Genomic DNA, 26,030 nt, shown 5'->3' with positions numbered 1-26,030 from the left:
ACAAAGTTTGGGGTCGGTAAGATTTTTTATTGCTTTTGAAAGACGTCTCTTCTGCTCACCAAGACTGCATTTATTTGGTCAAAAATATAGTTAAACACTAATATTGTGAAATATTATTATAATTTAAAATAACTGTTTTCTATTCAAATATATTTTAAAATGTAATGTATTCCTGTGATCAAAGCTGAATTTTCAGCATCATTACTCCAGTCTTCAGTGTCACATGATCCTTCAGAAATCATTCTAATGTGATGATTTGCTGCTCAAGAAACATTTCTGATTATTATCAACGCTGAAAACAGTTGTGCTGCTTCATATTTTTGTTGAATCAAACCTGTATTTTCTGTTTCTTTCATCTGTTGAACATAAAAGAAGATATTTTAAAGAATGTTGGTAACCAGACAGCCATTGACTTCCAAAGTATTTTTTTCCTACTATGGAAGTATAGACTTTATATGTAGCCCCGCCCCTTTTCAGCGCTGCGCTCGTTGTCTTTTGACTTCCGGTCTGTATTTTCACAGCGATTCTGCGTGTTTATTAATGAACGGCTCGTTTTAAAATCGTCCCGGTCGACTGACATTTGTTAAGTCATCTGCTTTAAACATTACAGTCCTCATGATAACTTTCGTTAACTTTACATTAAGTAAATCCACTTCAAAAGCTAATTACTCCTGGACAGCAATGCCATAGAAATATAGAGCTGGTAAGTCCCGCCCATCCGTAAAACCCCACTGGACCTCTAGGTTGAAAAATCGTCAATGCAAGTGAATGGGAGAAAATAATTATTTTCTGGTCCCGTTTGAATTGTGCCATGAATGTGAACATATGTTGTCTGTGAATTTTTAATATAATTTTTCATGTTACAAGTTTGACATTATATTGTATGATTCTTCGGCTAGCAGTTGTGGAAAAGACATAACGAGAAAGACTACATGTCGCCTATGTGACGTCACCCCATAAAGTTGACTTACCCGTGGTTTTCGCCAACCTCAACGATTTTGTCCTCTCCCTGAAAGAAGGCGGTGAAGTGCACCAAAGACAGCCATGTTAGCAGGATCCGTGAGCTAGTGTCCGTGTGCGAGTGGTGGTGACGTTTCAAACGCGTCGAAAGCAGCGAGGAGTTGTAGTCCACAAAGTGCTCTCACACAAAGTCTAACCGTATCAAACTTCTACCCGCTAAATTGTACCATTCTTTACACAAAAAATTATATTAAAAATTCACAGACAACATATGTTCACATTCATGGCACAACTCAAACGGGACCAGAAAATAATTATTTTCTCCCATTCACTTGCATTGACGATTTTTCAACCTAGAGGTCCAGTGGGGTTAGTGGAGGGGGCGGGACTTACCAGCTCTATACAGAGCGACCGCAAAAACGGAAGTTAAAAGATAATATTCTAAAGATGGCAGCGCCCTCGTTTCTCTGGCGCATAAGGTCTATAATCAACTGTTTGATTGCCAACATTCTTCTAAATATCTTCTTTTTTCAACAGAAGAAAGAAACTAATACAGGTTTGGAACAACATGAGAGTGAGCAAATGATGACAGAATTAAAAAAAATTTGAGTGAACTATCCCATTAAGAAAGTAAATGGTTCCATTTTGCTTCCATGTCGTCTTGAAAAGTGTTTTCTCTCTCTCCATCACAGAGCACCGGGAGGGATGTGCGCTGTTCTTCATGTGCGGTGTGTGTGCGGGTCTGTTTCTCACACTCTTCGCGCTGGTGGTTCAGATTTCCTGCCGTACGGACTGTAAGAGTCATCACAGCGTCGCTAAGAAGCCACGTCCTGCGGACTCTGTCAGCGACAGCAGCGACTCTGACTCCGACTGGGACTCGAGCTCAGACCTGTCGGCCCGCCGGCACCGGCGCTTCGAGCGCACGCTCAACACCAACATCTTCACATCGGCGGAGGAGCTGGAGCGAGCGCAGCGGCTGGAGGAGAGAGAGCGGATCATACGGGAAATCTGGATGAACGGACAGCCCGACGTCCCGGGAACGCGTAGCCTGAATCGCTACTATTAGATCAGACACATCCAGATGTGAAGCTACTTCCAGGAGTTTCCTGAACGCTAAAGCGATTTCCACGTGTGGCATTAAACTGCACATTTCCCTTGCAGTGGAAATAAGCTCTTGGTTGCGGCGTGATTTATCCGTAACCTTCGCTATGCAGAGGTGAAAGGTCAAATGCTGCGTTCCCACCAGTCGGATGTGGAAATATTCCTACTTGATGTCCAACATCTCGCAGTTGTGAATTTACCCAAGTTGGAAGTGTCGATCCGCTGAACTTCCAAGTAGGAAGTTGGACATTCCAATTTTTAGTGCAGCTGAAGCTAAGGCTCATGGGAGATGTAGTTGAGTCTGTAGGCAGCTCTGAGAGGTGTGATAAGCTCTAAGCACTGTGATTGGTCCTTCACTCTGCCTGTCAAACAGTGAGGACCGCCTTCTGTACGGAGAGGCGTCAACAAATTAAGTGCCTTACAGTTTGATCTGACAAAACACACACATACTGTTGGACTAAAACGTATTTGGACACTTACAAATATCTGAATGTCGTTGCATTAGCAAACAAATATAACAAACCAGGCTGCATTTGCAAACAAATGATGCTAGAGCTTCAAGCGTCACAATGCATTTTTCGGTAACACTTTAAAAAAAGGTTCCATTTGTTAACATGAACTAACAATGAAATATATTTTAAAGCATTTATTAATCTCAGTTTATGTTCATTTTGACATTTACTAATACATCATTAAAATAATTGAATGAAAATTGTATTTAATTTAATGAGAAAAAAATCTTTCAAATCTGTTAATATTATTTATGGAGCTAATATGAACTAACAATGAACAGTTTTTTAAATAAATACTGTAACACATGTATTGCACATTATTAGTTAATTTTAGTCCGTATTTTAAAGTGTTACCCATATTTCATCTTTATCACTAGATAATTAAATAATCTGTCATATTTTTTATGTTTTGCTTAAAGTCTGCTAATGCTGCCATTCTTTTAAATAAGTGCAACTTGGTTTGATATTTTACTATCAATTGCAATGACATTTGTACATTTTTAAGGGCGACTTAAGTGTCCATATATACATTAAGAAATTATTTTATATTTAAAAAGTTTTTGATACCACTATTTTTTTGGATGAATTATTTTTATACTGATTGCTCAGGGATGCAATCCAAGTGTTCTGTGTATAATCTTCTGTTCTTAAAGGGGACGAGAGACATTCAGATGTTCCTGCATAGATGCAACCGTAGCCTCAAAGAGGTTATTATAGGAATCTGCGTCGTGCCTTCAACACAAAACACACACAGTTAATCACTCAATGACTTTATTCTGTGTGTTACGACTGTGGTTAATGCGTTTCAGTTTCTGTTACATGACATGAGGGCTCAGAATTCATTCTGATGATACTAAACCATAAATAACTTAAAAATAAAGGTTTTGTAAAAAAGTACTACAGGTAGATAGACTACCATTTACCTTTCTTTTACTCAAAATCTATTGCATTGTGACTTTGCAATGTTTAACATATGTAAATTAGGCAACATCTTATATATCCCTCTGGTGCTCTTCGCATGGTGGTCAAAAATTACAGATTTTTCATTTTAATGAAATGAATATACTATATTTTAGGTTTTTTATTTCATATTTTGTATTGAATTTTATGGTACTAAATTATATTAATGCAGTAGTTATAATCCATTTATTCACTTTTTGAGCATAAACCTGAAAATAAAATTTCCAGCTTAAACTGTCGTAAATCTTGAAAACTTTGGAGCACAGACTTAAGTTTGGAAAAAAGTTTAAAAAATGAACTTAAAGTTATAGAATTTTACATTTATTGTTATAAAAAAATTCACAAAAATTGTGTTTTCAATTTTTATATGAATTATATATTTTCCAAAAGATGTTTACTCTAAAACTGGGAGAAAATCAAAGCCATAAATCTAAACAAGCTGTGTTTGAAATTTGAGGTTGATATCTAAAAAAAATGAGCTTTCAGTAAGATTTTGTTTGGGCGCAGTACCAAACGCTTCCACTAGAAGAAATTCGCTCATTTATTATTGCGAACTATACAAGTGTGACTATTTTTTATTTATTTTTTCAGAACCATTGATCCTTTTCGAATCATTTCGATGATTTTTTGTGTGCGTGTTCACTTAGCAAGTGCCAAAACCTTTATCAAGTTTCGTACTATTCCGATAAAAAAAAAAAAGTCAAATTTTTCGGTCAAAAATGCCTGAAGAGCACCAGAAGGGTTATTAATATGCTCAGAAATTTAATATTATATCAAAAGTGATTTAGGCCCCACAGAAAAAGTAAAAAGAAAAGGATATTTGATTGAAATTTTAAGATAAAATGACTCATAAATAAAAGAAAAGAAAAATAGCACATTTTCAGCAATACCTAAAATTAGGGATCTCTAACTATTATTAAAAAAATATGAACGATTTTAATAGATTGATTCTGACAAAGCTGATACAAGTCTAGTAAATGGTAAAGCCTGTAGTTGCCGTCCTCTCGCTGAAACCTTAGGAGCCCATGCCCACACAGCGTTCATTTTATAAGTAATATTTAAGTTTTTTATTCTCTTGACACTCAAACCAAGCCAAACCATGAAGTGACTCAACATTTGTATGCATGTGGATTGTTTGTTTGCACCTGAGCTCTTAAATTTTGTACGGCAGGATGTTTGCGTTGTACACTATCACAGACTTGTTTGTTTACTGCTGTTGTTTTATTTTCCAGTAATATTTCAGCATGGCTTTTATAGGAATACCAGCTCATGTACAGAGCAGGACCTGTGCAAGGTTTTGTTTTGATTGTTATGGAGCTTTAAATAAACTGCATTGAATAAACTGAACTTATAGCGCCACCTGTTGGTGAATGATTCACATCGTGCATGAAAGGAAGTGTTTACATCACCATGACAACTGCCAGTGTTTGTGGTCTCCATGGAGGCAGATATATAAACAAACCTCCTCAGGGAAGAGCAGCAGTTCCCGTGAGAGAACAAGTTATATTAACTTATAGTTACTTGCCTTTTATTTTATTTTAGTATAGATTAGAGTAATTAGCCATAATGTCTATAAATACAACACATGGGCTTCCTTTCCTGCCAGGCAACTCTTTTCGCAATTTAACGGTGAGAAACTTTGACCTTTAGGCCCATATTAACTTTGTTGTCTTGTTTTTAAATGTCTCTGTTTTCTTTTGTAAAATTTAATTCTGCATTTTTAAATCTTTATAAATGTTCCTAATTCTTATAATTTGCTGGAAATTAATTATTCATTCTTTTTTTTTTTTTCTCAAGGAGCATTATGTAAATCTATGTATGAGATATGCTGATATTATATTGCTATACATTTACCCAATCTTTCTGTATGCTGTTATTCAGAAATCCGGTTTCCACAAAGCTCAGACTCTTGATTTTAAGAACGGTTACGCTCTGCCCCGGCGGCCCGCGGTCGGTATAGGACAAGAGCCTCTTCTGTCAGTGAACATCAGTCACAGTGAGAGGAACCAGCTGATCAATGACATCCCGAACCTGACCTACGGTACAGACACACACCGACACCCACCGCTACAACACATACCGGCACACGCTGCTTATGACAAGAAGGTGAAGAGTCATCTATCTAACGTTATCTATCTATCTATCTATCTATCTATCTCTGCATCTATCTATCTATCTATATATGCATCTATCTATATATCTATCTATATATGCATCTCTATCTTATCTATCCATCCATCCATCGAAACAGAACCAACCTCTTTCACCTTTACTCTTCGTCTTCCAGGTTCTGCGTTTCTACGGTTTCTTCCGGCAGGAAGTGTTGCACTCCCCGGATGAGCACTTTCGCATTCGTCCGGTGGTGATTTATTATCACTTGGAAGATGACACCATGTGTGTGACCGAGCCACCGGTGGAAAACTCGGGAATTCCACAGGGAAAACTGATCAAACGTCAGAGGCTGATCAAAAACCAGTGCGGAGATCTTTACCACTGGAAAGACCTTAATGTTGGGATGGACATGAGTTTGTTTGGAACGGACTACAGGATAACACAGTGCGATGCCTTTACACAGGTACACACACACACACTGACTCTATAGACTGCTGCTTCTGATGGTTTGGTTTGACTGAGCGTGTGTGTGTGTGTGTAGGACTTCATGGAGAGTCAGGGAATAGTACTAAATGAGTCGGAGTCCATTCCCAGTGACCCGTACACCATCCGCCGCATTCAGAAACAACAAGCTCACATCACACCCTACGACCACAATTATCAGCTGGAGCGGTTCCTCGCCCTGGATCGACAGGTAATCAAACACACACACATCCCACACATCAGTTAATTCTCTCACTCATCATTTCTGTGCGGTCTCGTGTGTATTTCCAGGTGCTGCGCTTCTTTGCGCTTTTGGACAACTTGGACTCTCTGAACGGAGAGAAGCGGCCTGTAACGCTGCATTACTATCTTGTGGATGATTCTATTGAGATCTGTGAGCATCACGAGGCCAACAACGGCCGGGACCCATTCCCAGTTCTGCTTCGCAGACAGAGGGTTCCCAAACACATCAAACCAGCCTGTGGTGAGATCATAAACACACAAGTCAAGACACATTTATCTGCATAGTGCTTTTCATAATACACATTACAGCATCCATCCATCCATTCCATCCATCTATCGATCTGTATAAAGTTGGACATATTTATACATCCAACTTTATTTAAAGAGCTGGGCAATAATATAGTCAGTCACATTTTGCGACAAAATTAAAAAAAAGATGTAGTTGATATTTGCTATATAGTCCTACTGTAGTACATACTGATTTACTGTAGTGAACTGTATGTATGTGGATAAAGTTGGATTTAAAATATATCCAACTTTATATAGAGAGCTGTCGGAGCCGATAGCCTCGTGGGCAGCGCTCTGACATGTAGCGTGGTTGCGCTTCAGGCAACCCGAGTTCAAGTCCTGTGCCCAGTTGCATAAAGCACCTTAAGTTTTTCCCTTAAAGGATTAGTTCACTTTCAAAACATTTTTTTGCTGATAATTTACTCACCCTGATGTCATCCAAGATATCCATGTCTTTCTTTCTTCAGTCAAAAAGAAATTAAGGTTTTTGAGGACAACATTCCAGGATTTTTCTACACAGAATGGACTCCAATGGCAACCAACGATTCCAATGTTCAAAGAAGGTTCAAATCTCCGTCTCAATGCAGCTTCAAAGTCTCTACACGATCCCAGTCGAGAAATAAGTCTTATCCAGCGAAACGATAGGTCATTTAAAAAATAAATAAATAAATAATATATATATACGGAATATATAAAAATAATACAAAAAAATAATAATAATAAGTTAAAACAAAGATGTCGGACGATTTTGAAGTTGAAGGAGAAAATGAGATGACATTTTTCACCCTTCCCTACCTTTTTGAACCGGAGTACACAGACAAATAACTTAGATAGATGACGTGACGCGTGGCACATCTCAGAGATGGTACACGACCAGCATTTGAGGTTAAAAAGCACCGAAAACATGGAGATTTTATTTTAGAGAATAATCGCACAACCTATTCGATATTCTATAATTAAATAAACTAATCGAATATTCAAAAATCGTGACTCATCCCTGCATGGAATCTCTTGTTTCTTTTCCCAAATCTTCACTCATGTCTCACCCATTTTCGCAGGGGATTGTAAACGTTTCTTCCTTGGTTTGCTTTTAATTAGTCCTATTATATTTGTATTCTTTACAGTGGTAAAGTAGAAAAACGCCGTAGGACAGATAGCCTACATTTTTACTTGTACGTCAAATTCTTTTTAACACAGTTTGTGCTTGTTATTAGACATGGTAAGGTCAAGTTTATTTGTAAAGCGCGTTTCACACGCGCGGGTGATTTTAGTTTTGCTTTCTCTGGCAGAGCAATATCAAACATAGCCTAAATCAATGTCTTGCCCTTAAGAGATTACTTAAGGGTAAAATAGATATTTAAGGGAAATTTTTAGGGTTTATGATGTTTCACCTAAAGAAACCATTAAGTAACGCTTAACAGTTATTTTTTGCAATGCCCTCAAGTTTAAGGGAATCCTAAAGGGCATTCTTAAGGGAAAATTACACTTAAGGTGCTTTATGCAACTGGGCACCGGTATTGTGCCGAATCTCCCTGCCAAATTACAACCCTCCTCGTTGAGTCTGCTATCTGATTACTTAATCTAATAATCTAGCCTAGCGGATTCGTCACAACACCGACTTGGGGACCTTTCCCGATCCCATCCCCCTTTTTCTCCATCTTCACTTCCTGTTGATTATCTACACTGTCCTGTCTCAATCAAGGCAAAAATTAAAAAAAAAAAAAAAAAAACCTTAAATATGGAGCTGTGCAATAATATATAGTTCTGTCATGAAACTCTAGATAGCGCACAGGCTGATAGGTCCTTAACTGCTGTATCAGTAGCCAATGAGCTCACTGCTCAACCTTCAAATACTGGTCAGCATTTTCTGGAACAGTTGCAGCGCACTTTCAGAAACCCTCCACCTCCCCCAGCTCCACCTGTATAGATCTGCTACGGGTAATTAATGAACGCTATATTGTACAGCAGCAGCATGTCTTACTTGCTCACAGCATCACATCGCGTATGTTTTGGCTGAAGCAATTCCTATACTTGCTCTGAAGCAGCAGCAATAACAGCAGCAGATCTATTCCACCAAGACCAAACATATCAACATTGTCATATCCATTACCAAACACAAGAGTTGTCACGACAGAAATATAGTTTACAGAACTAATTTTAACACAGAGACAAACCTGCTTCAGTTTTGTTGCGTTTTATGTTTATAGAAGTTTGGACACAGTAAATGACTGAATTCATATTTCACATGACATCATAAATCAATATATTAACACAGAATCCTTAAACATCTTTCTTTCATGACTCAGAGCCATTCCCCAGCAGTGTTCTGGAAGTTTCCCCTCATGATGTGGAGGAGTATTTCTCTCCTCAAGACTTCAGGGTCGGTGAGGAGGTCCTGCTGATGGGGAGGCGCTTCCTGCTGTATGACTGTGACAACTTCACCCGGACATACTTTGAGCAGAATCACCCCGACATCTTGCTCAAACCGTTTACTGTTGACACTAGGACACCACAAGACATCGAGAGGGTCAGATACATTCTCTTGATTGGGCTAATCTCATCTGAAAGTTAAATTATATTTAGTATGCAAATGGTATGTCATTTCAAGTGATATATCGGGCACTTTCCACAAATAGGGTACACTCATGTTCTATGTTTGCCCCACAGTTGTCTTGGACTATTCTGACATCTAGCGGTGTGAATGAAGCATCGCGCAAATGTTTTCAGTTAGCCGATGCCATTGCAGAAATACACCATTCAGAGTCAGCAGCTATGATTAATGCATTATGCCACTCATCTTTTCAACAAATGGTCTGAATGATTTATTAGCAAATCAGTCTTCTTAAAAAAAAACAAAAAAAAAAAAACATTAACAAAATAAAATTGATTATTTAATGTTAGTAATTTTTTTGAATATAACAAAATGTTTCAAATGTTGCAAAAATGACTTTTATAAATAAATGTTACATTGTAAAAAATGTTATTATTTACTGAAAAATACACAAAAAGGCCTATTTTGTACCCTATTCATGGAAAATGACCTTATATTGTTTTGAGGTAAATTATGTGTTTAATTACCCTCCATCTCTTCATCCATATATTCAGTCTGTCCATGAGTTTTCTGAAGGCACACATGATTTCCATTGCGTTGATGATGTGTCATGCTGTCACGCAGGTAATTCCTCCGTATAACGGCTACGGTTCTCTGGAGGACTCGTTACAGAACTGTCTGGCTCTGGTTCCTGAACCGCCCAAGAAAGACGTGATCAAACTGCTGGAGAACAACCACAAAGTCCTGCGTTACATCGCACGGCTGGTGAGAATGCACCTCATTTGCATAATCTCCAAACGGAGTATTGCGCTAAAACAACGGAGACAGCGTGAGCAAATAAACGTCTGTTTTTAAGTGGTCTGGAATACTCAATTCTGATTGGTGATTTGCAGAATCATTCCGCTCTTCCCCAATGAAACCGGTGCTACTTTCATGTGTTTCGTATCACTCCACAGACTCCCACTCCCTTTTTAATACCATGGCAACAGGCGCCATATTCCGTGTTTGCGATGAAAATCATTGAGACTTTAAAGGATCGGGTTGGCAATTTTCGGAGATGCTAGCAATAGCAATAGAATATCCCACCCTCCCACCAGAGCGTCTCCAAAGCCACGCCTCCTTCAAAACACATGAACGCGTACAACAGAGAGCAAACTAGAGCATCACGAGAGACAGCGTTAAACTACCTCATGTCTCAAAGCACATAACCTTACAATAATAATGAACATAAACAACTTAAAGAGCTCTGACCTGTACCACCTGACTGCTGCAGATTCATTTCAGCGCTGATAGTGTTGACATTGAAACGCATGAATTCGAGTCACGGGTTTCCATCTCCTCCAAATTACAGTAGTTATGGCGTGAACGCAGCATTAGCTGGTTGTTTCGGTTCAGGAGGATCTGTTAAAGTCGGCTGCTGTTTCGGTTGCGCTGCTCGGTGACTGACGCCTGTCTAACTCATAGCATGAAACGAGATGATAATGTGTGATGTCAGCGCGAGCAATACATACGTTGACAGGCAGGAAGGACATCGTATCGGATTGGACAAATATGTCAAGGTCCTACGCCTTCCACAGATGATATATACAGTGCTATGCATAAGTTTAGACACCCATGCTAAAGTTGACCAAAAAGAGGAATAAAAAATCATCTTTTGGAAATTTAACTTAATGCCTTAATTAAAAAAATTAGGAAAAATCCAACCTTTAAGGACACCAATTTTCTTTGTGAATGAATAATGTATCGTAAATAAATAAATGTTCTTCCTTAAAATACAGGGTGCATAAGTTTGGACACCCCTATGTTAAATTCCCATAGAGGCAGGCAGAGTTTTATTTCTAAAGGCCAGTTACTTCATGGATCCAGGATACTATGCATCCTGATAAAGTTCCCTTGGCCTCTGGAATTAAAATAGCCCCACATCATCACATAGCCTTCACCATACCTAGAGATTGGCATAGAGTACTTTCCATAAGATCATCTCTCAATGCAAATCAAACTAGCTATTAGGCTAACTGAAATAAAACCATGCCAGTCTCTAGGTATGGTGAAGGCTATGTGATGATGTGGGGCTATTTTAATTCCAAAGGCCAAGGGAACTTTATCAGGATGCATAGTATCCTGGATCCATGAAGTAACTGGCCTTTAAAAATAAAACTCTGCCTGCCTCTATGGGAATTTAACATAGGGGTGTCCAGACTTATGCACCCTGTATTTTAAGGAAGAACATTTATTTATTTACGATACATTATTCATTCACAAAGAAAATTGGTGTCCTTAAAGGTTGGATTTTTCCTAATTTTTTTAATTAAGGCATTAAGTTCAATTTCCAAAAGATGATTTTTTATTCCTCTTTTTAGTCAACTTTAGCATGGGTGTCTAAACTTATGCATAGCACTGCACATATAAATACATTTAATCCACTTAACTTAACTACCCTGCCTTTAATAGGAGTAATGTTGCTGCCGTGTTCGTCTTGTTGTTAGGCCAATTGTTTTGTTTTGTTGGTGGAAGATTTAAGATAATATACAGGTAAAATGATCAAATAAATCTTACATCAATATTACATGTCCACAAATTTGTTGATTTATCTAAGTAGCTTTCACTTGCATCAGGTCCTGTTCATCATGTCAAGGTTTATTTTGCGAAAATGACTGTTCACTATTTCTAACATATCAATGTTATCATCCTCCTTAGGATTCCCAGAGTCCCCTGGATGAGGGACGGCGCTTCGTTCTGTCTTACTACCTGTCTGATGACATGATCAGCATCTTTGAGAAATCTGCACGTAATTCCGGCATCATCGGAGGAAAATTCCTAGAGAAGACTCGTGTCCCAAAACCAGGATGCACAGTGGAAAACCCAGAATACTACGGACCAGCAGACTTCTTTATTGGAGCTACTGTGGAAGGTATAGATCAGAGACGAGACTTCCTGGGAATCATCACACTTTTTTTTCTAATGCTTATGTGTTCTTTCTGCTCTCCTCTGCAGTGTTTGCACATCGGTTTGTCGTGACGGATGCTGATCGTTACGTGTTAAGTTATCTGGAGTCAGTGTCGCATCACATCCCTGAACACACACTGTCTTCACTGAGACAGAAGTTTGTGGTCAATCAGACCTCAGACCAGGACGAGCAACGCGAAGGTAAAAAATATGTTCGGTTACATCTGACTTCAACCAAGTGAAAAGGGGAAATGCAAGTTTCCCCAAAACTGAAAATTCTGTCATTAATTACTCGCGTCGTTTCAAACCTGTAAGATTTTCGTTCATCTTCAGGAACACAAATGAAGATCATTTTGATGAAATCTGAGAGCTTTCTGTCTCTATGTTGACAGCTACACAACTACCACTTTGACACTTAAAAAAGTTCATAAAGAGATCGTAAAACAAATCCAAATGAATTGAGCGGTTTAGTCCAAATTTTCTGAAGAGACTCGATCGTTTCATATGATGAACAGATTTAATTTAGGCTTGTATTCACGTTTAAACATTCATCACTTCACACATCAGTTGTGGTAAACGGAAGCTCAAGCGTGTTCGCTTGACGTGCGAGAACCAATGAGGTTCATTCTTGTATGTTAAGCTTCCGCAAGAACCGTTGAGGTTTGTTATTGGCTGTATAAACCGCTCAATTCATATGGATTAGTTTTACAATCTCTTTATGAACTTTTTGAAGAGTCACAGTGGTAGTTGCGTAGCTGTCAATGGAGGGACAGAAACTCTCAGATTTCAACTAAAGTCTTCCGGGTTTGGAACAACATGAGGGTAATTCCTTAAAAGAAGCTATGTTTCCATCCACACGTTTTTATCCGAATTAAGTGATATCGAATGAAAAATGCCTTATGGAAACAGTAAAATTCTATTGAATTTCATGAATATCGACTCAATTGAAATACGTTTGGTCTCATCGGATTTTATCTTGATCGATATATGGCTTATGAGATAAACAGTGATGGAAACGTTATTGCAAATAAATCCATTTTGTCTAGCAAAACTTTGTTCGCAAATGTTTGCTTGAATGTTGTGCGATTCAGTGCGAAAATGAATGGAAACACCTTAAAATGTCTCAAATCAATTCAATATACCAATTTGATCGCAAAACAGCATGTGACGTCATTACACACGTTTTTATTCGCTTTAAAGCCGTTGGATGGAAACACACTTTCACCAGCTTTATTCGCATGAGTTTTTTTACCGAACTTCAGATAATTCGATTGACAAGTGGATGGAAACTTAGCTAGAGTTTCACAAGACATCTTATTGAATGTTCTCTTCACAGATGAGACAGATGGAGCTCCAGACCTCCTCCTGAGCTGAAATCTGCTGAGCAGTTCTGTCCAGTATAATGCTACCAATCCTCAAGATACCAACAGATATCGTCTGTGAAAAGGAGTTTTTGGATGTTGTTTTTCCATGTCTAGTGATGTAAATGTGCAATGAAAACACAGAGCAAAACAAGCATATGTTAAATTAATTAGTGTTGTTGGGGTAATAATCCTTTACGTATGAACCTTGGATTCATTAAAAAAAATCTTAAAGGGATATAGTTCACCCAAATAATTAAAATTCTGTCATTAATTAATCAACAAGAAAGACTTGTTCATCTTCAGAACAATAAGATCTTTTTGATAAAATCTGAAAGCTGTCTGTTTCTCCATTGACGGCTATGAAAATTAAGCTTTCATGCAAAAATAGGTATTTAAATATAATATTAAGTATAAATTTGTTGTTTTCAGTTTTATTAAGAACAGACAATTCAAAAAAAACTCTTCCAAATAGGCTTCTTTTAATGTAAAACCATTTTCTCTTTTCAGATGAAATGTGACATTCTCATAAGAGTTTACCCCATTACCAAATGTGAATTCTTTTCTGTCTGACATTCATTATCAGTTAATGATTAAATAATCAATGAAGTAAATAAAACAAAAAGTTGAAATATTTCTGTAAAGATAGAAAACTCAAAACAAATGTTACTATTCAAAAAGGTTCAATATTTATAAAGCATCGTCATATACAACAAAATATCAAACTGCATAAACGTACAAAGCAGAAACTCCATGAACACTCATTACAGGAGAAAGACTGAGTGTGTTTGCTATGCGTTTGCTCTGATTCAGGGTCATTTCACTACTACAACACTCGTTCCTACCTCAAACCGGACAAAAACATGGATTTTCCCTGTTTCTTTGCCGGTTCTTTTTAGATTGTCATGTAAATATTTTGTTCATTATAAACTCAGAATGTGTGAAGTCTCACAATAACACCTTCGATTCAAATCATCTCAATGAGTGTCCTTTCAAGGCCACCGTAGTTGCCGCTTTTATACCTCAAAATGCAGAAAAACAAACTAACCTCAAAACAGCGCTTTAATAAAGAAAGACTGAGTGAAGTTTAGAAAACATATGCAGAAGAAATAATGAATACTGAAACTGGAAAGAAGTTTAGAAATGTTGACAAGAGCCTGTTGAGGGTCCTGTTGTCACTTCCTCAGAGAAACGCCACATGCACTTCTCTTGATGTGGTAACAGGAAGCAGATGATCTGTTTCCTGTGCCCTCGATGTGTGGAGGCCATCCGCTGGAATGAGGCTGAAGCTTACGGCGCTTTGATCTTCTTGAGACGAGGAGATGTGCCGTTCTCTGCTTTAATGAGTCCATTCTCATGATGACCGACTGCAGAACACAAACAGCTCGTGTTAGAGAGGAAAAATGCAACGTTTGAACACGTGTAACCGAAGACATCAGACCTACAAAAACCAGTGTGTGTCGTTCTGTGCGTCACGTTTTGGCTTTCACACATACAATAAAAGAGTATTATTGCCCAGAGGCCAGGGAAAGTTCACCTAGAAACCTACAGAAATTCTAAGCCATTCACAAAAGCTTTGTGTGAAGAACAGACCAACAGTTCAGCCATAAATCTTGTCTTCTGCAGTAGCTTGTATCACATTGGATATGAAAATTGGCATGTCAGCACTGGTTACGACAGTATGGATGAGTAATTAATAACATTTTTGGGTAAAGTAAATCTTTTAAGCTTACGGCTCAAATATACTTCAATTGTTCTAAATGAAGTCACACCAGATCATTCTTCTAGTTCAAAGGCCATGTTCACAAAACAGCAGAAGAGCAGTGTCAGTCTTGTATTTAAGTCTATAATATGGTTTTGTTCACACACAGTTCAGTTACAAGACACTAAGTTTTTGTGTGAACAGGACATTGAGATTCACACCTGTAAGCAAACGCGGCTGTCAATCCCCAAAACTGACGTGTAGCCAAAATCAGAACAAAACCAAGTTCACTCGAAGTCATTTCTAGAGTTTGAAACTGCTTGCCAAAGCGAACTCAGAAAAGTTCAGTTCGGCTGGGCAAACACATTTGAACCACCATTGGCATTGGCTAATGATTAAACATAACAAACATATGTTTTTTAAACATAACATTAATATTTTCTAAAATATCCTTTTTAAATATAAATTCATGTTCCAGTTATACTTAATTTTGACAAATTTTTCAGGTTAAATAAATAAAATGACTAGCACCATCTAAAAAAACATTTTTACATTAACAACGTAATTATTCCATTTATTAAAACCAAGTATATTTCTCAAGTTTTCCCACCATTTTTACATGCTTTGTTCTGCTGTAACTTTAACCGCTGGTGTCCCTGTTAGAAACGCTTTAGAAAAATGAGCGATTTATACACTTTTTAATGCCATATTTCATAATATTTGTATTGTTTTCCCACCCTTGCCTCAGCGAAAATTTCACTGACTAGTAGTTTTGAATTTTGTTTTGGCCTGATTGTTTGTTACGTCACACCAGTTCATTCTTCTATTTCACTTAAAGTATATCTGAGCCTTAAGCTTAAAAGAGATAGTTTGCCCCAAAAATGTTATGAATTACTCATGCATACTGTTGTAGCCAATGGTGACGTTTATTTTGATATTGAGAATGAAGCGTGCAGAACATATTTAAAATTCATCCAAACGTAGTTGGGACGTTCACTAACAGTATAATGATGCTCAGGTATTACAAACTTTTTTTATCCCTAAGAAGATACAAATATAGATACAATGTAGTTTAGAACGAGCATGTACCTGAATCTCGTTTCAGCGTGCGCTGCATCTGTTGTTTGGCTGTTGCCGCTTTCTTCCGGGCCACTTGCTCTAATCTCAGCTCACGTGTTCGGATCAGCTGGAACCGGAAGAACTTCCAGAGCAGCCAGGATTGAGTGAAGCACACCATGAACAACACCAGCAGCCTGCGTGTCAAACACACACACACACACACACAAACAGCATTACTCATGTCTCGGTCTCTCGTGATGTACTGAACTACAATGAGCGTGAATGTCTGTCTCACCTGATAGAAAGAGTGTTGAAGTTTCCAGTCTCCAAATCAAGCATCTGGTTTTCAGAACGAGCCAAACCGAAGCCGACAGCCAGGAACATCAGAGTCAGAGTGATCATACGGGTCAGGACGAACCCAACGGACCACATCTCAAACCTACACACAAAACAAGCATATTTGCTGTTATATAGAGAGATTATGATATACACTACCGTCCAAGGTTTCATAACAGTTTATGCTTTTGAAATGTCTCTTCTCACCAAGGCTGCATTTATTTGATCAAAAATACAGTAGGATTGTGAAATATTATTACAATTTAAAAGAACTGTTTTCCATTTGAATATATTTTAAACAAATTTATTCCTGAGATTGTAAAGCTGAATTTTCAGCATCATTACTCCAGTCTTCAGTGTCACATGATCCTTCAGAAATCATTCTAATATGATGATTTGCTGCTCAAGAAACATGTATTATTATTATTATCAATGTTTAAAACAGTTGTGCTGCTTAACCGCGATGATGCATTCTCTTCCCAGGATCCTTTGATGAATAGGAAGTTTACATCTTTACAGTCACTTTATCAATTTAATGCATCCTTGCGGAATAAAAATGTTAATTTCTATTTAAAAAAAAAAGTTTGAATGGTAATGTATACATTATCAAATTACAGCATGACTTTATATGTTTGGCTCACATTTTGTGGTGGTTTTCATCAATGAAGTAGAACAGTCGAGACAGATGGAAGCCCATCTCAGAAAGATACTGCAGAAACAACAGAACCAGCCCGACCCGTGTCAAGCTGAAGAGAGATGAAAAATATATATTAAATCAATCATTCTTCATGCAAATATCTGATATTATACAGTTGTTAAATTAAAATATTATTTGAATAAACTTTTTTTTAAAAACCCTTTTTAGTTTTTAGGGCTCACATGTAAACATACATGTATAGAAAGCCCTAAAATGATTTTTATTTTTATATTTTCTCACATACATACACACACACATATATATATATTCTTCATTGCGATTTTACCACTTGTGGTATTTAACAGATATGGTACCAGTCTCATACCATAAAAGACTTTTATATAGAGACCGTTTCTGTTCCCTGAACTAGCAAATACAAAAGTCTCAAACCCATTTCAGGGTAAAAATTGAATTGATGTTCAACAAATTAAAAAAAACATACAGACGAATAAATGATAAACCTTGTTTTGCTGAATATTAGATCACTTTCTACAAAAGCACTTATAGTAAGTGATATATGGTCACAGATCATAACTTAGATGTCTGGTTTTAGCCAGCTTTCTGTCAAACACAGCACAATTACATTCCTTTAAATGAGTCCACCCCCCAAGATTACTGTTATAAACATGAGCCTCGTCTGAAAGGCAAAGGGGGAGGTGTTACTGTAATTTATAGTAATGGTTTCAGTATAACTCAGAGGTTTAGTTTCAAGTAGAATTCTTTTGAAGTGTTGGTGTTTAATGTAACACTATCTAGTGTAAATGATAAATCCCGTTTGACATTTGTGCTGGCTACTGTATATAGGCCACCAGCGCACCATAAAGATTTATGAAAGAAGTGGAATCGAAGTTAGTCCTGGCTGCAGATAAAGTCTTAGAGGCAAAGGTATAAAGGCATTTATAGACATTTTAAACTATTGGAGTTAGAAAACACGTGTCAGGATCCACTCATTGTCGTAATCCTACTTTAGATCTAATATTGTCACGTGTCAATGTTGATGGGGTTGAAATTCCACACAGCAGAGCGATGACATCTCAGATCACTATCCATTACATTTTAAAAACTTGATTAAATTGTTCAAGTTTATATTTGTTTTAAATCATAAAACACAGAATGATACTATTATGATACTAGAATACTAAACACAGATTCTCTGTTTGGCCATATCGTCCAACTCTAATTTAGACCGTACTGAGTTCTGAGACTGCTCTCTGAGTTACAACTGATTTGCTCTAATCTTCCGATCGGGGTTGTATCTCTCTATTAGTATTACTGGATCTTAGTGCTGCATTTGATACTATCAACCACAGCATTCTTTTGAATATTTGAATTCTCAAAAATGATGTTGGCATTAGTGGAACTGCATTGGAATGGTTCAAATCATACATATCTAACGGGTATCAATTTGTAGCAGTAAATGAAGAGAATTCACATCAATCACAAGTTCAGTATGGAGTACCACAAGGCTCAGTACTAGGACCGTTGCTGTTCACTCTGTACATGCTACCCTTGGGAGATATCAGTAGGAAGCATGGGATTAGTTTTCACTGTTACGCTGGTGATACTCAGCTCTATATTTATTTGCACCCTGGCGAAACATACCAATTCACAAAATTATCGAAATGCATTAGTAGATATAAACAATAAGATGTCATTTCCTACCACTCAATTCTGGAAAAAAAAGAAGAAAAAAAGAAAGTTTTAATTATTGGTCCAAAAACCTCTGGGCATGTAATAACCCAGAATACTCTCTAACACTTGATGGCTGTCAAGTCTTCGTCGTCAGTTAGGAACCTGGGTGTGCTCTTTGATACCAATCTAGCCACGTTTCTAGCATCAGTTAAACCGCATTCTTCCATCCTAAAAATACATCTAAACTACAACATATACTCTTAATGACAAACGCAGAAAAGTTAGTTCATGCGTTCATGACCTCAAGGCTAGATTATTGTAATGCTCTACTGTGTGGTTGATTTGCACGCTTAAAGGGATAGTTCACCCAAAAATGTAATTTACTCAGCCTTAAAGGAGAACTCCGGTCAATTTTAACATTGAGCTCATTTTTTTTGTACATTTGGAGAGCTGTCAGTACAGAGAACAACGACAAAAATCGGTGTTGCCTACACCGTGTTATCCTCTTTTTAAAATTTGCACCCTGTTGACTTCAACGAATCAACTCGACAATCGACTACTGTGGACTTCGACCGAAAACAGTAAGAAAATACAGGTATGTGCGCTGGCTGAAATAACATCATTTTTATTAATATCTTTCACATCTACTGCAGTCAGACTCACTCGTGTTCACTCTGAAGGAATCACTCACATGGCTGTGCACTTGTAATGACACATCAAGGATGTTAAGAGGCTAAAACAGGTTTAAATATTGCCCCATTGAAGTCAACAGAGTGCAAATTTTAAAAAGAGGATAACACGGTGTAGGCAACACCGATTTTTGTCGTTGTTCTCTGTACTGACAGCACTCCAAATGTACAAAAAAATGAGCTCAATGTTAAAATTGACCGGAGTTCTCCTTTAAGTTGTTCCAAATCTGTATGAGTTATAGTATAGTATAGTACAGATGTATAGTAGCAGATATTTTGAAGAATGTTGGTAATCAAACAATTGACTGCACCCAATGACTTCCATAGTATTTTTTTCTTCTTACAATGGAAGTCAATGGCTACTGTCAACTGTCTGGTTACCATCATTTACTCATGACAAAATGATGACCATTTTCATTTTTGGGTGAACTATCCCTTTAATAAACAAACTTGTTTATCAGCTTGTCCAAAACGCAGCCGCTGGAGTTCTTACCAGAACCAGGAAGTATGACCATATTAGCCTGGTTCTGTCAACACTGCATTGGCTCCCTATTAAGCATTGCATACATTTTAAAATCCTGCTAATTACTTACAAAGCACTAAATGGTTTAGCACCACAGTACTTGAGAGAGCTCTTTTAATGCATTATAGTCCTTCACATCTATTGCCATCTCAAAATTCTGGCCAGTTGATATTAATACCTAGAATGTCAAAATCAACTGCAGTACTATTTATCACCCAAACTCTGGAAGAGTCTTCCTAGCCTTGATCAGGAAGCAGAACCTGGCATATACATATATTATCATATTTCTATAATTCACTCGCACCCGTTAAAGGATTGTTAGGCTGCAATTACGTCAACAGGAACCAGGAACACTTCCCATAACACCAGATGTACTCGTTACATCATAAGATGATGCATCTACGCTAATATTAGTCTCTCTCTGTTTATCCTGAGGTTACCGTAGTCAGCCGTATCAGGTCTGTATCCAGATTAGAGGGTGGACCCACACCTAGACACGACCAACACGCAGCCCTGAATGTCAGCACACACCGTGTCTACTAGACAATCCCCTGTGAAGACCTCATCGACACGACAGCCATCGGCACAGATCCTCAGCAAACACCACAAGAACCAGACAAGTCCTCTGCACAGACCTATGACCAGCTTCATCTCCATACTGGCGTGATGAATCCAATCTTCAAGCAAAAGGAACTGGATGAAATAGTTGAATGATACCGATCCACAATCTGATTTATGACTTGTGATGCAGCCTGAATCATAACCACACCGTGTTCGTTCACTGGCCAGAGGAGAACTGGCCCTCCGACTGAATCTGGTTTCTCCCAAGGTTTTTTTTTTTTTTTTATCCATTCTGTTCCCTGATGGAGTTTGGGTTCCTTGCCACTTGCTTATTTGAGGACACTTGACTGCACTGACACTACTGGATCACTGTTTTCTGCAGAACTGATTCAATAATTGATGATCTTCACAACAGAACTGAACAAACACTGAACAATGACTCTATTTTCTTCTAGAGCTGCTGCTGTACAGCAGACATGAACTCTGTTTGCATCATTGAATCATTTTCCGGTTATTTTCATTTTCCTGTAAAGCTGCTATGAAACAATCTGGATTGAATAAAGCGCTATATAAATAAAGGTGACCTGACTTATTAAAAGTCAATCCAGCAATGTTACTGTGATTTATTAGTTTTCATGTGTGGTTCATGACTTACTTCAACAGATACGCAGCCAGAATGTGTAACAGATAGAGACTGATGTACTGCAACTGACGAGGGACTTCCTCCTAAAAACATGAAGAGCAACACAATTATAGTTTTATTATACTTCTGTTATTATATACTTTAATTATATTATGCATGTACCTACGCATATCCCCTGCATCAATGTTTCTGCGTTCCTCTCGTCTTCGCTTACCTTTCTCACTTTCTGGAAGTAAAGCTCGGGCAGTGCGTGAAACCAGTATGCCAGCTGTGTGAGGTAGAAGAACTTCACCTGAAACCTGACAAAGACAATTACAAATCACATGACCATCTGACATTCAAGATGCTGTGCGATGTGATTGGTCAGCTGGTTAGGCCAGTTATCCAATCACATAATTTGTTGAGGCAAAGTCACTTTTTTTTTTTTTTTTTTGTTAAAGGGATTTATTCAGTAAATGTGTTTCCATCATAGTTTATGTGCATGCCTTCTTATTGGATATATATATAAAAAAAGTATCTGCCCCCAATTGAACACACGTTTTTTTTATGCACATTTTTAGAAATTTTGGTGCATCTTGGCATTTCCAGCCACCATTTTTTTTGGAAACATAGCAACTGCCATAAAAACAGATGTCTTCATGTTTTCATCTATTTTATCTGTTACATAATAATGTTTTATATATACAGTAGTGTTTGCATTGATTGAATAACAGCAAAAAAAATCTGTATAAGAAAATAAAAAAGGCCATTAATATACTTTTACACTATAATATTTTCATACCCATTTTTTTTAACCCATTTTTAAAATAAAAGAAAAATTCTCACCGCCTAAAAGATCATTATTCATTCAAATCTACATGAATTATATTCAACAATACAACTGTAAAAATAGGTAATCAGCATTTATACATGTATACATTTTTCACAAAAATATGACAAATCTCATTGCAAAAATGTTCCCAAAAATAGGCTTCATTTTCTTAATGCAAAATCTATATATACTTTTTTCTTATTTTTGGATGAAATAAGAGTTCTGACATGTTCTTGACAGTTTTCGTGAGATTCATGCTTTGATAATGCGTGTATGTACCTCAGGTGAACATGAGGGTAATTCTCCCAAAGGCTGCTGGGATGCAGGAGGAATCCCTCCTATTAATTACATAAACAAGTAAGTGCCAAACAGAAAGCATGAGGTTTAATATGCTGTGTGTGTGTGTGTGTGTGTGTGTGATCTGGCGGCTCTTACTGTGGCGATGACATAGAGACTCCATACACTGGACACCAGGTAAAACACACACAGCTGCCCAGATTCATTAAACTTTGTGTTTTTACTCTTCGACAGGTGGAGACGCCGGTTTACTTTCTGCAACGGAGCACACAGAAAAAGAACAATAATAATATGGTATGCATATTAAAGAAATTCATCTGTTGGCCATCAATTGAGATTTTTTTCTCTCTCCCATAATAGCACCAAATGTATGGTTACATTAAAACTACATTACCCACAATGCATTGCATTGAAGCACTTACATCTAGCACATACTCCTGCACCACTGCGTGAAGGATGATGGTGATACAAAGATAAAAGAGAACAGTGGCACAGTCTTTCCATCCATAATGATACAGAGTCACTTCTCCGTCTGAAACACACACACACGTTAGCTCATGTTACAGATGCATCAGACCGAACTGGTAATGACAGACTATCAAAGCAAATGACTGTGTCAGACCTGCGCTCATGGTGCTGATGTTGTACTGAGGCTGGATGAATAAAATCGCTGTTTTGGCTGTCGTCTGAAAGAGAGAAGAAATCAACTTTCCTCCACAATGATGAGCAAAACACACAGACGTGACCCTTTACCCAAACACACACACACATACAGTATATAGATCACATGTTCTATAATAAACACTCATGTGCTTTCATACAGTTACAGCTGAAATTTAAAGTTTAGATTTATTATTCTTGTTCTTGAGTATTTCTTCCTGACACTTCCTGAGTATTTCATTCTGACGTAAATAAGACAACGACAATCCAAAACAAAGACTCAACGGTATAACATGGCAACAAACAGTGGAAAATTAAAAAAAAAAAAAAAGTATAATAATAATAATAAAAAAAAAATTTAAGTATTATGCGTAAAGTATTTTAATAATTTTAGTAGTTTGCATTGTATGGAAGCTTGTTTCCACAGAACAAAAAAAAAGGTATTTAACTTTTACTCACAACTTAAAGTATAAACTCGCAACTGTGAGTTACAAAATTGCAAGAAAAATTTTCGTGGTGGAAACAAGCTTCCATTGTATTATTATATAGGCCTATTTGTTGCAAAATGTTGTGTACTTATTCCTTATAAAATTAATTTCAAATATATACTAAACTGGGATCTTGTACAAAACTTCGCCATTCCAATGTCAAAAATATTGCTTTCTTCTCTATTGTTGTACATTAATAAAACATTGACTTTAATTGACTGAAAAGCTTATAATAAATCCAGTTGAAGTGATGTGTTCATGACATTTCAGCAGTTTGATTCATGAGAAATTGCAAAACAAATCAAATGAGCTTCCACTGATTTGTTTAATGAAGGCATGAACACAGAGGTGTTTGAATGAAACACACAGATGTTCAGAGCAACAGGTGTAAACGGGGAAACCCATCTGAACACACACATTTGCATGACATAGATGTGTGAAATGAACCATGAAGTGAGTTTTTTATTCAGTGTTTATGACTAAAATTACAAACCTGAGCAGACACTTAATCTAGAAACTTCAAATGCCTATTTTTGCTTTAGGTTAGGGCTTCATAAGCGACAGATCATGATGTATATGAAAATGAAGCGTTTTTGAGATTCATATATTGGGCTCTTCAGGAATGCCAGTCAAACTGGGGGCGCGTGAGAGATTTGACGTGGCACTTCAGAAGAAACCTGAACATCATAAAACTCAAATACACCACTATGACAACTGGTTTATCGGTTTACATTACTCATATTACGCTTTACGAACTTTACGTATCTTCATCATCATCATCATCATCATCATCATGAACATTAACATCACAATGCAGAAATCTGGGCCCGGGAGACGTTGATAATGTTTGGATTTAAGTTGTGAATAAAGTTAAGGACTAAATGCACTGAACTCAACCAGAGTGGCGTTAAATGCACAGTTTTACTGTAGATGAATGCATAAACGGAGTGTCTGAGACTTTTATAAGCAGCTAAGTGGATTTGATTCAAAAGCTTTAGACACTCAAATAAAAGTGGACTCTGTCCACAGTTTTGGTCTGTTTTAAAGTTACAATGTCTGTAATAAACTGCATGCTTAATTTTGATGTAAAAGTCAGAAGAACAAAGAGAGACAGGCAGAAAACAGCTGGCAGAGACACAGACAAGAAAAAAAATGAGAATCCAAAACTCTTTAACTCACCTCAAACATCAGTCCAATCAAAACAAAAATAACCAAACTAAAGACAATGTCCGCGTGATTCTGAATGAGAAACTCTTGGCTGAAGAAAGGATAACTCTTATTTCTCCTGCGAAAAGCCATTTTACAAGTTCCCGATTTTCTGCTGGGCTTTTCTTCCTCCAAATCTCAAACTTCCACGAATCACTCCAAACTTTAGTAGGCGCACTGCGCATGCGCGCTTTAGCCACGAACCAAAGTTGGCACGCATGCGCGGTAGACGTTAGAAAGGATTGGTGGACAGACCACTGGATGGAAAATTTAGGAAAATGTACTCCTTTTGGTTTAACAATTTAACATTCGAGATACATTGAATGTTACATTTAGTCGTGTAATAGCCTATACATAGCCTTTAGCCTAGTAATAGCCTTAAGCTTTATTTTCATAAAAATATCAAAATGGCTTAAATGAAATCGGTAGTACATCAAATTTTTATGTAATTTAATGATACTTTAATAATAAGTAAATATTAGATTAAATACTCATTTTAATCGCGTAAAATCGCTGTAAAAAAATATTTTTTTAAAATAATTTTCTTATCAGAAACGACTGTGATTGGTCCACCCCTACCAGCGCTGGGGAAAGTAACTTATACCACGTGACAGCACAGCAAAACGTATCACTACGTGTGTATGATCATTTACATCTGAAAAATGACACTGAAAACTTTAAATAGCCCGTTATTAAATTAAGAATTTTCATGTAGATCTAACGAATTTGTGTTAAGCAACGCTTAGTTCACTACTTTTCTACAAAACACAGTGGCCCGCCCGGTTTAGATTTAACCGGATTTAGATTAAACCAGGATTAGGCCTTAGTTTAATTAGATTTTATAAACGTGCCTTAGAAAAAAATATTACTGGCGTGCATCTTGAGACAAAACAATGCCACTGTCATATTTTAAGATATATCAGTGCAAGTTGCTTTAGTCTGGGACCTTATCTGTGAAACCAGGGAAGTGTCTTTTATCATACTGTAATATAATTCTCTTTGCATTATTGTATTAGTTCAATGCCTTCCTTTAGCTGTTTTATCTGACACTTGTTATTCTTTTCTGTGTATATTAGTCATATAGTTTCCATTGTGTAGTAGGCTCTTTTCCTTCAATTTTATTTATTATGACTAATATTTTCTGTGTGCAGCAGCAGTATAGATAAAGATGACCTTGATGACTTATTTCACAAGTGGAAACATATGTGC

The 26,030-nt window shown here is 37.2% G+C and overlaps 3 protein-coding genes across 4 annotated transcripts in view; 2 read left to right on the top strand and 1 right to left on the bottom strand.

The window, feature by feature from the left end:
- The window catches only part of eva1aa (eva-1 homolog A, regulator of programmed cell death a), a 51,503-nt gene extending 46,631 nt beyond the window's left edge, over positions 1 to 4,872 (top strand). The window contains exon 8 of the mRNA XM_079888963.1: positions 1,653 to 4,872. Within this exon, the coding sequence (XP_079745089.1) occupies positions 1,653 to 2,026 (374 nt within the window). The 3' untranslated portion in view covers positions 2,027 to 4,872. The remainder of the gene's footprint in view (positions 1 to 1,652) is intronic.
- A 129-nt stretch (positions 4,873 to 5,001) lies between these two features.
- efhc1 (EF-hand domain (C-terminal) containing 1) lies at positions 5,002 to 13,605 on the top strand. The gene is made up of 10 exons (XM_079888531.1): positions 5,002 to 5,162; positions 5,415 to 5,639; positions 5,821 to 6,108; positions 6,187 to 6,339; positions 6,420 to 6,612; positions 8,966 to 9,186; positions 9,835 to 9,975; positions 11,908 to 12,121; positions 12,205 to 12,357; positions 13,493 to 13,605. Exons 1-10 carry the CDS (start codon positions 5,100 to 5,102, stop codon positions 13,528 to 13,530), a joined length of 1,689 nt encoding a protein of 562 aa, XP_079744657.1. The 5' UTR covers positions 5,002 to 5,099; the 3' UTR covers positions 13,531 to 13,605.
- A 513-nt stretch (positions 13,606 to 14,118) lies between these two features.
- On the bottom strand, positions 14,119 to 25,006 carry tram2 (translocation associated membrane protein 2). Of its 2 annotated transcripts, none has more exons than XM_079888533.1 (11): positions 24,795 to 25,006; positions 23,090 to 23,153; positions 22,890 to 22,999; positions 22,606 to 22,722; positions 22,450 to 22,508; positions 21,574 to 21,658; positions 21,372 to 21,442; positions 17,256 to 17,360; positions 16,574 to 16,717; positions 16,309 to 16,472; positions 14,119 to 14,884 (listed from the first exon to the last, which is right to left on the bottom strand). In XM_079888533.1, exons 1-11 carry the CDS (start codon positions 24,912 to 24,914, stop codon positions 14,808 to 14,810), a joined length of 1,116 nt encoding a protein of 371 aa, XP_079744659.1. In that variant the 5' UTR covers positions 24,915 to 25,006; the 3' UTR covers positions 14,119 to 14,807. The 2 variants fall into 2 exon arrangements, with proteins under 2 accessions (XP_079744659.1, XP_079744658.1); XM_079888532.1 differs by having other exon boundaries at positions 21,526 to 21,658; positions 24,795 to 24,992.
- Between the last annotated feature and the right edge of the window lie 1,024 nt (positions 25,007 to 26,030).

This window comes from Squalius cephalus (genome assembly GCF_949319135.1).
Source record: "Squalius cephalus genome assembly, chromosome: 12".
In the NCBI taxonomy this organism is placed as follows: domain Eukaryota; kingdom Metazoa; phylum Chordata; class Actinopteri; order Cypriniformes; family Leuciscidae; genus Squalius; species Squalius cephalus.
Note: the sequence above shows the minus strand (reverse complement) of the source record. Positions and strands in the feature narration are given on the sequence as shown.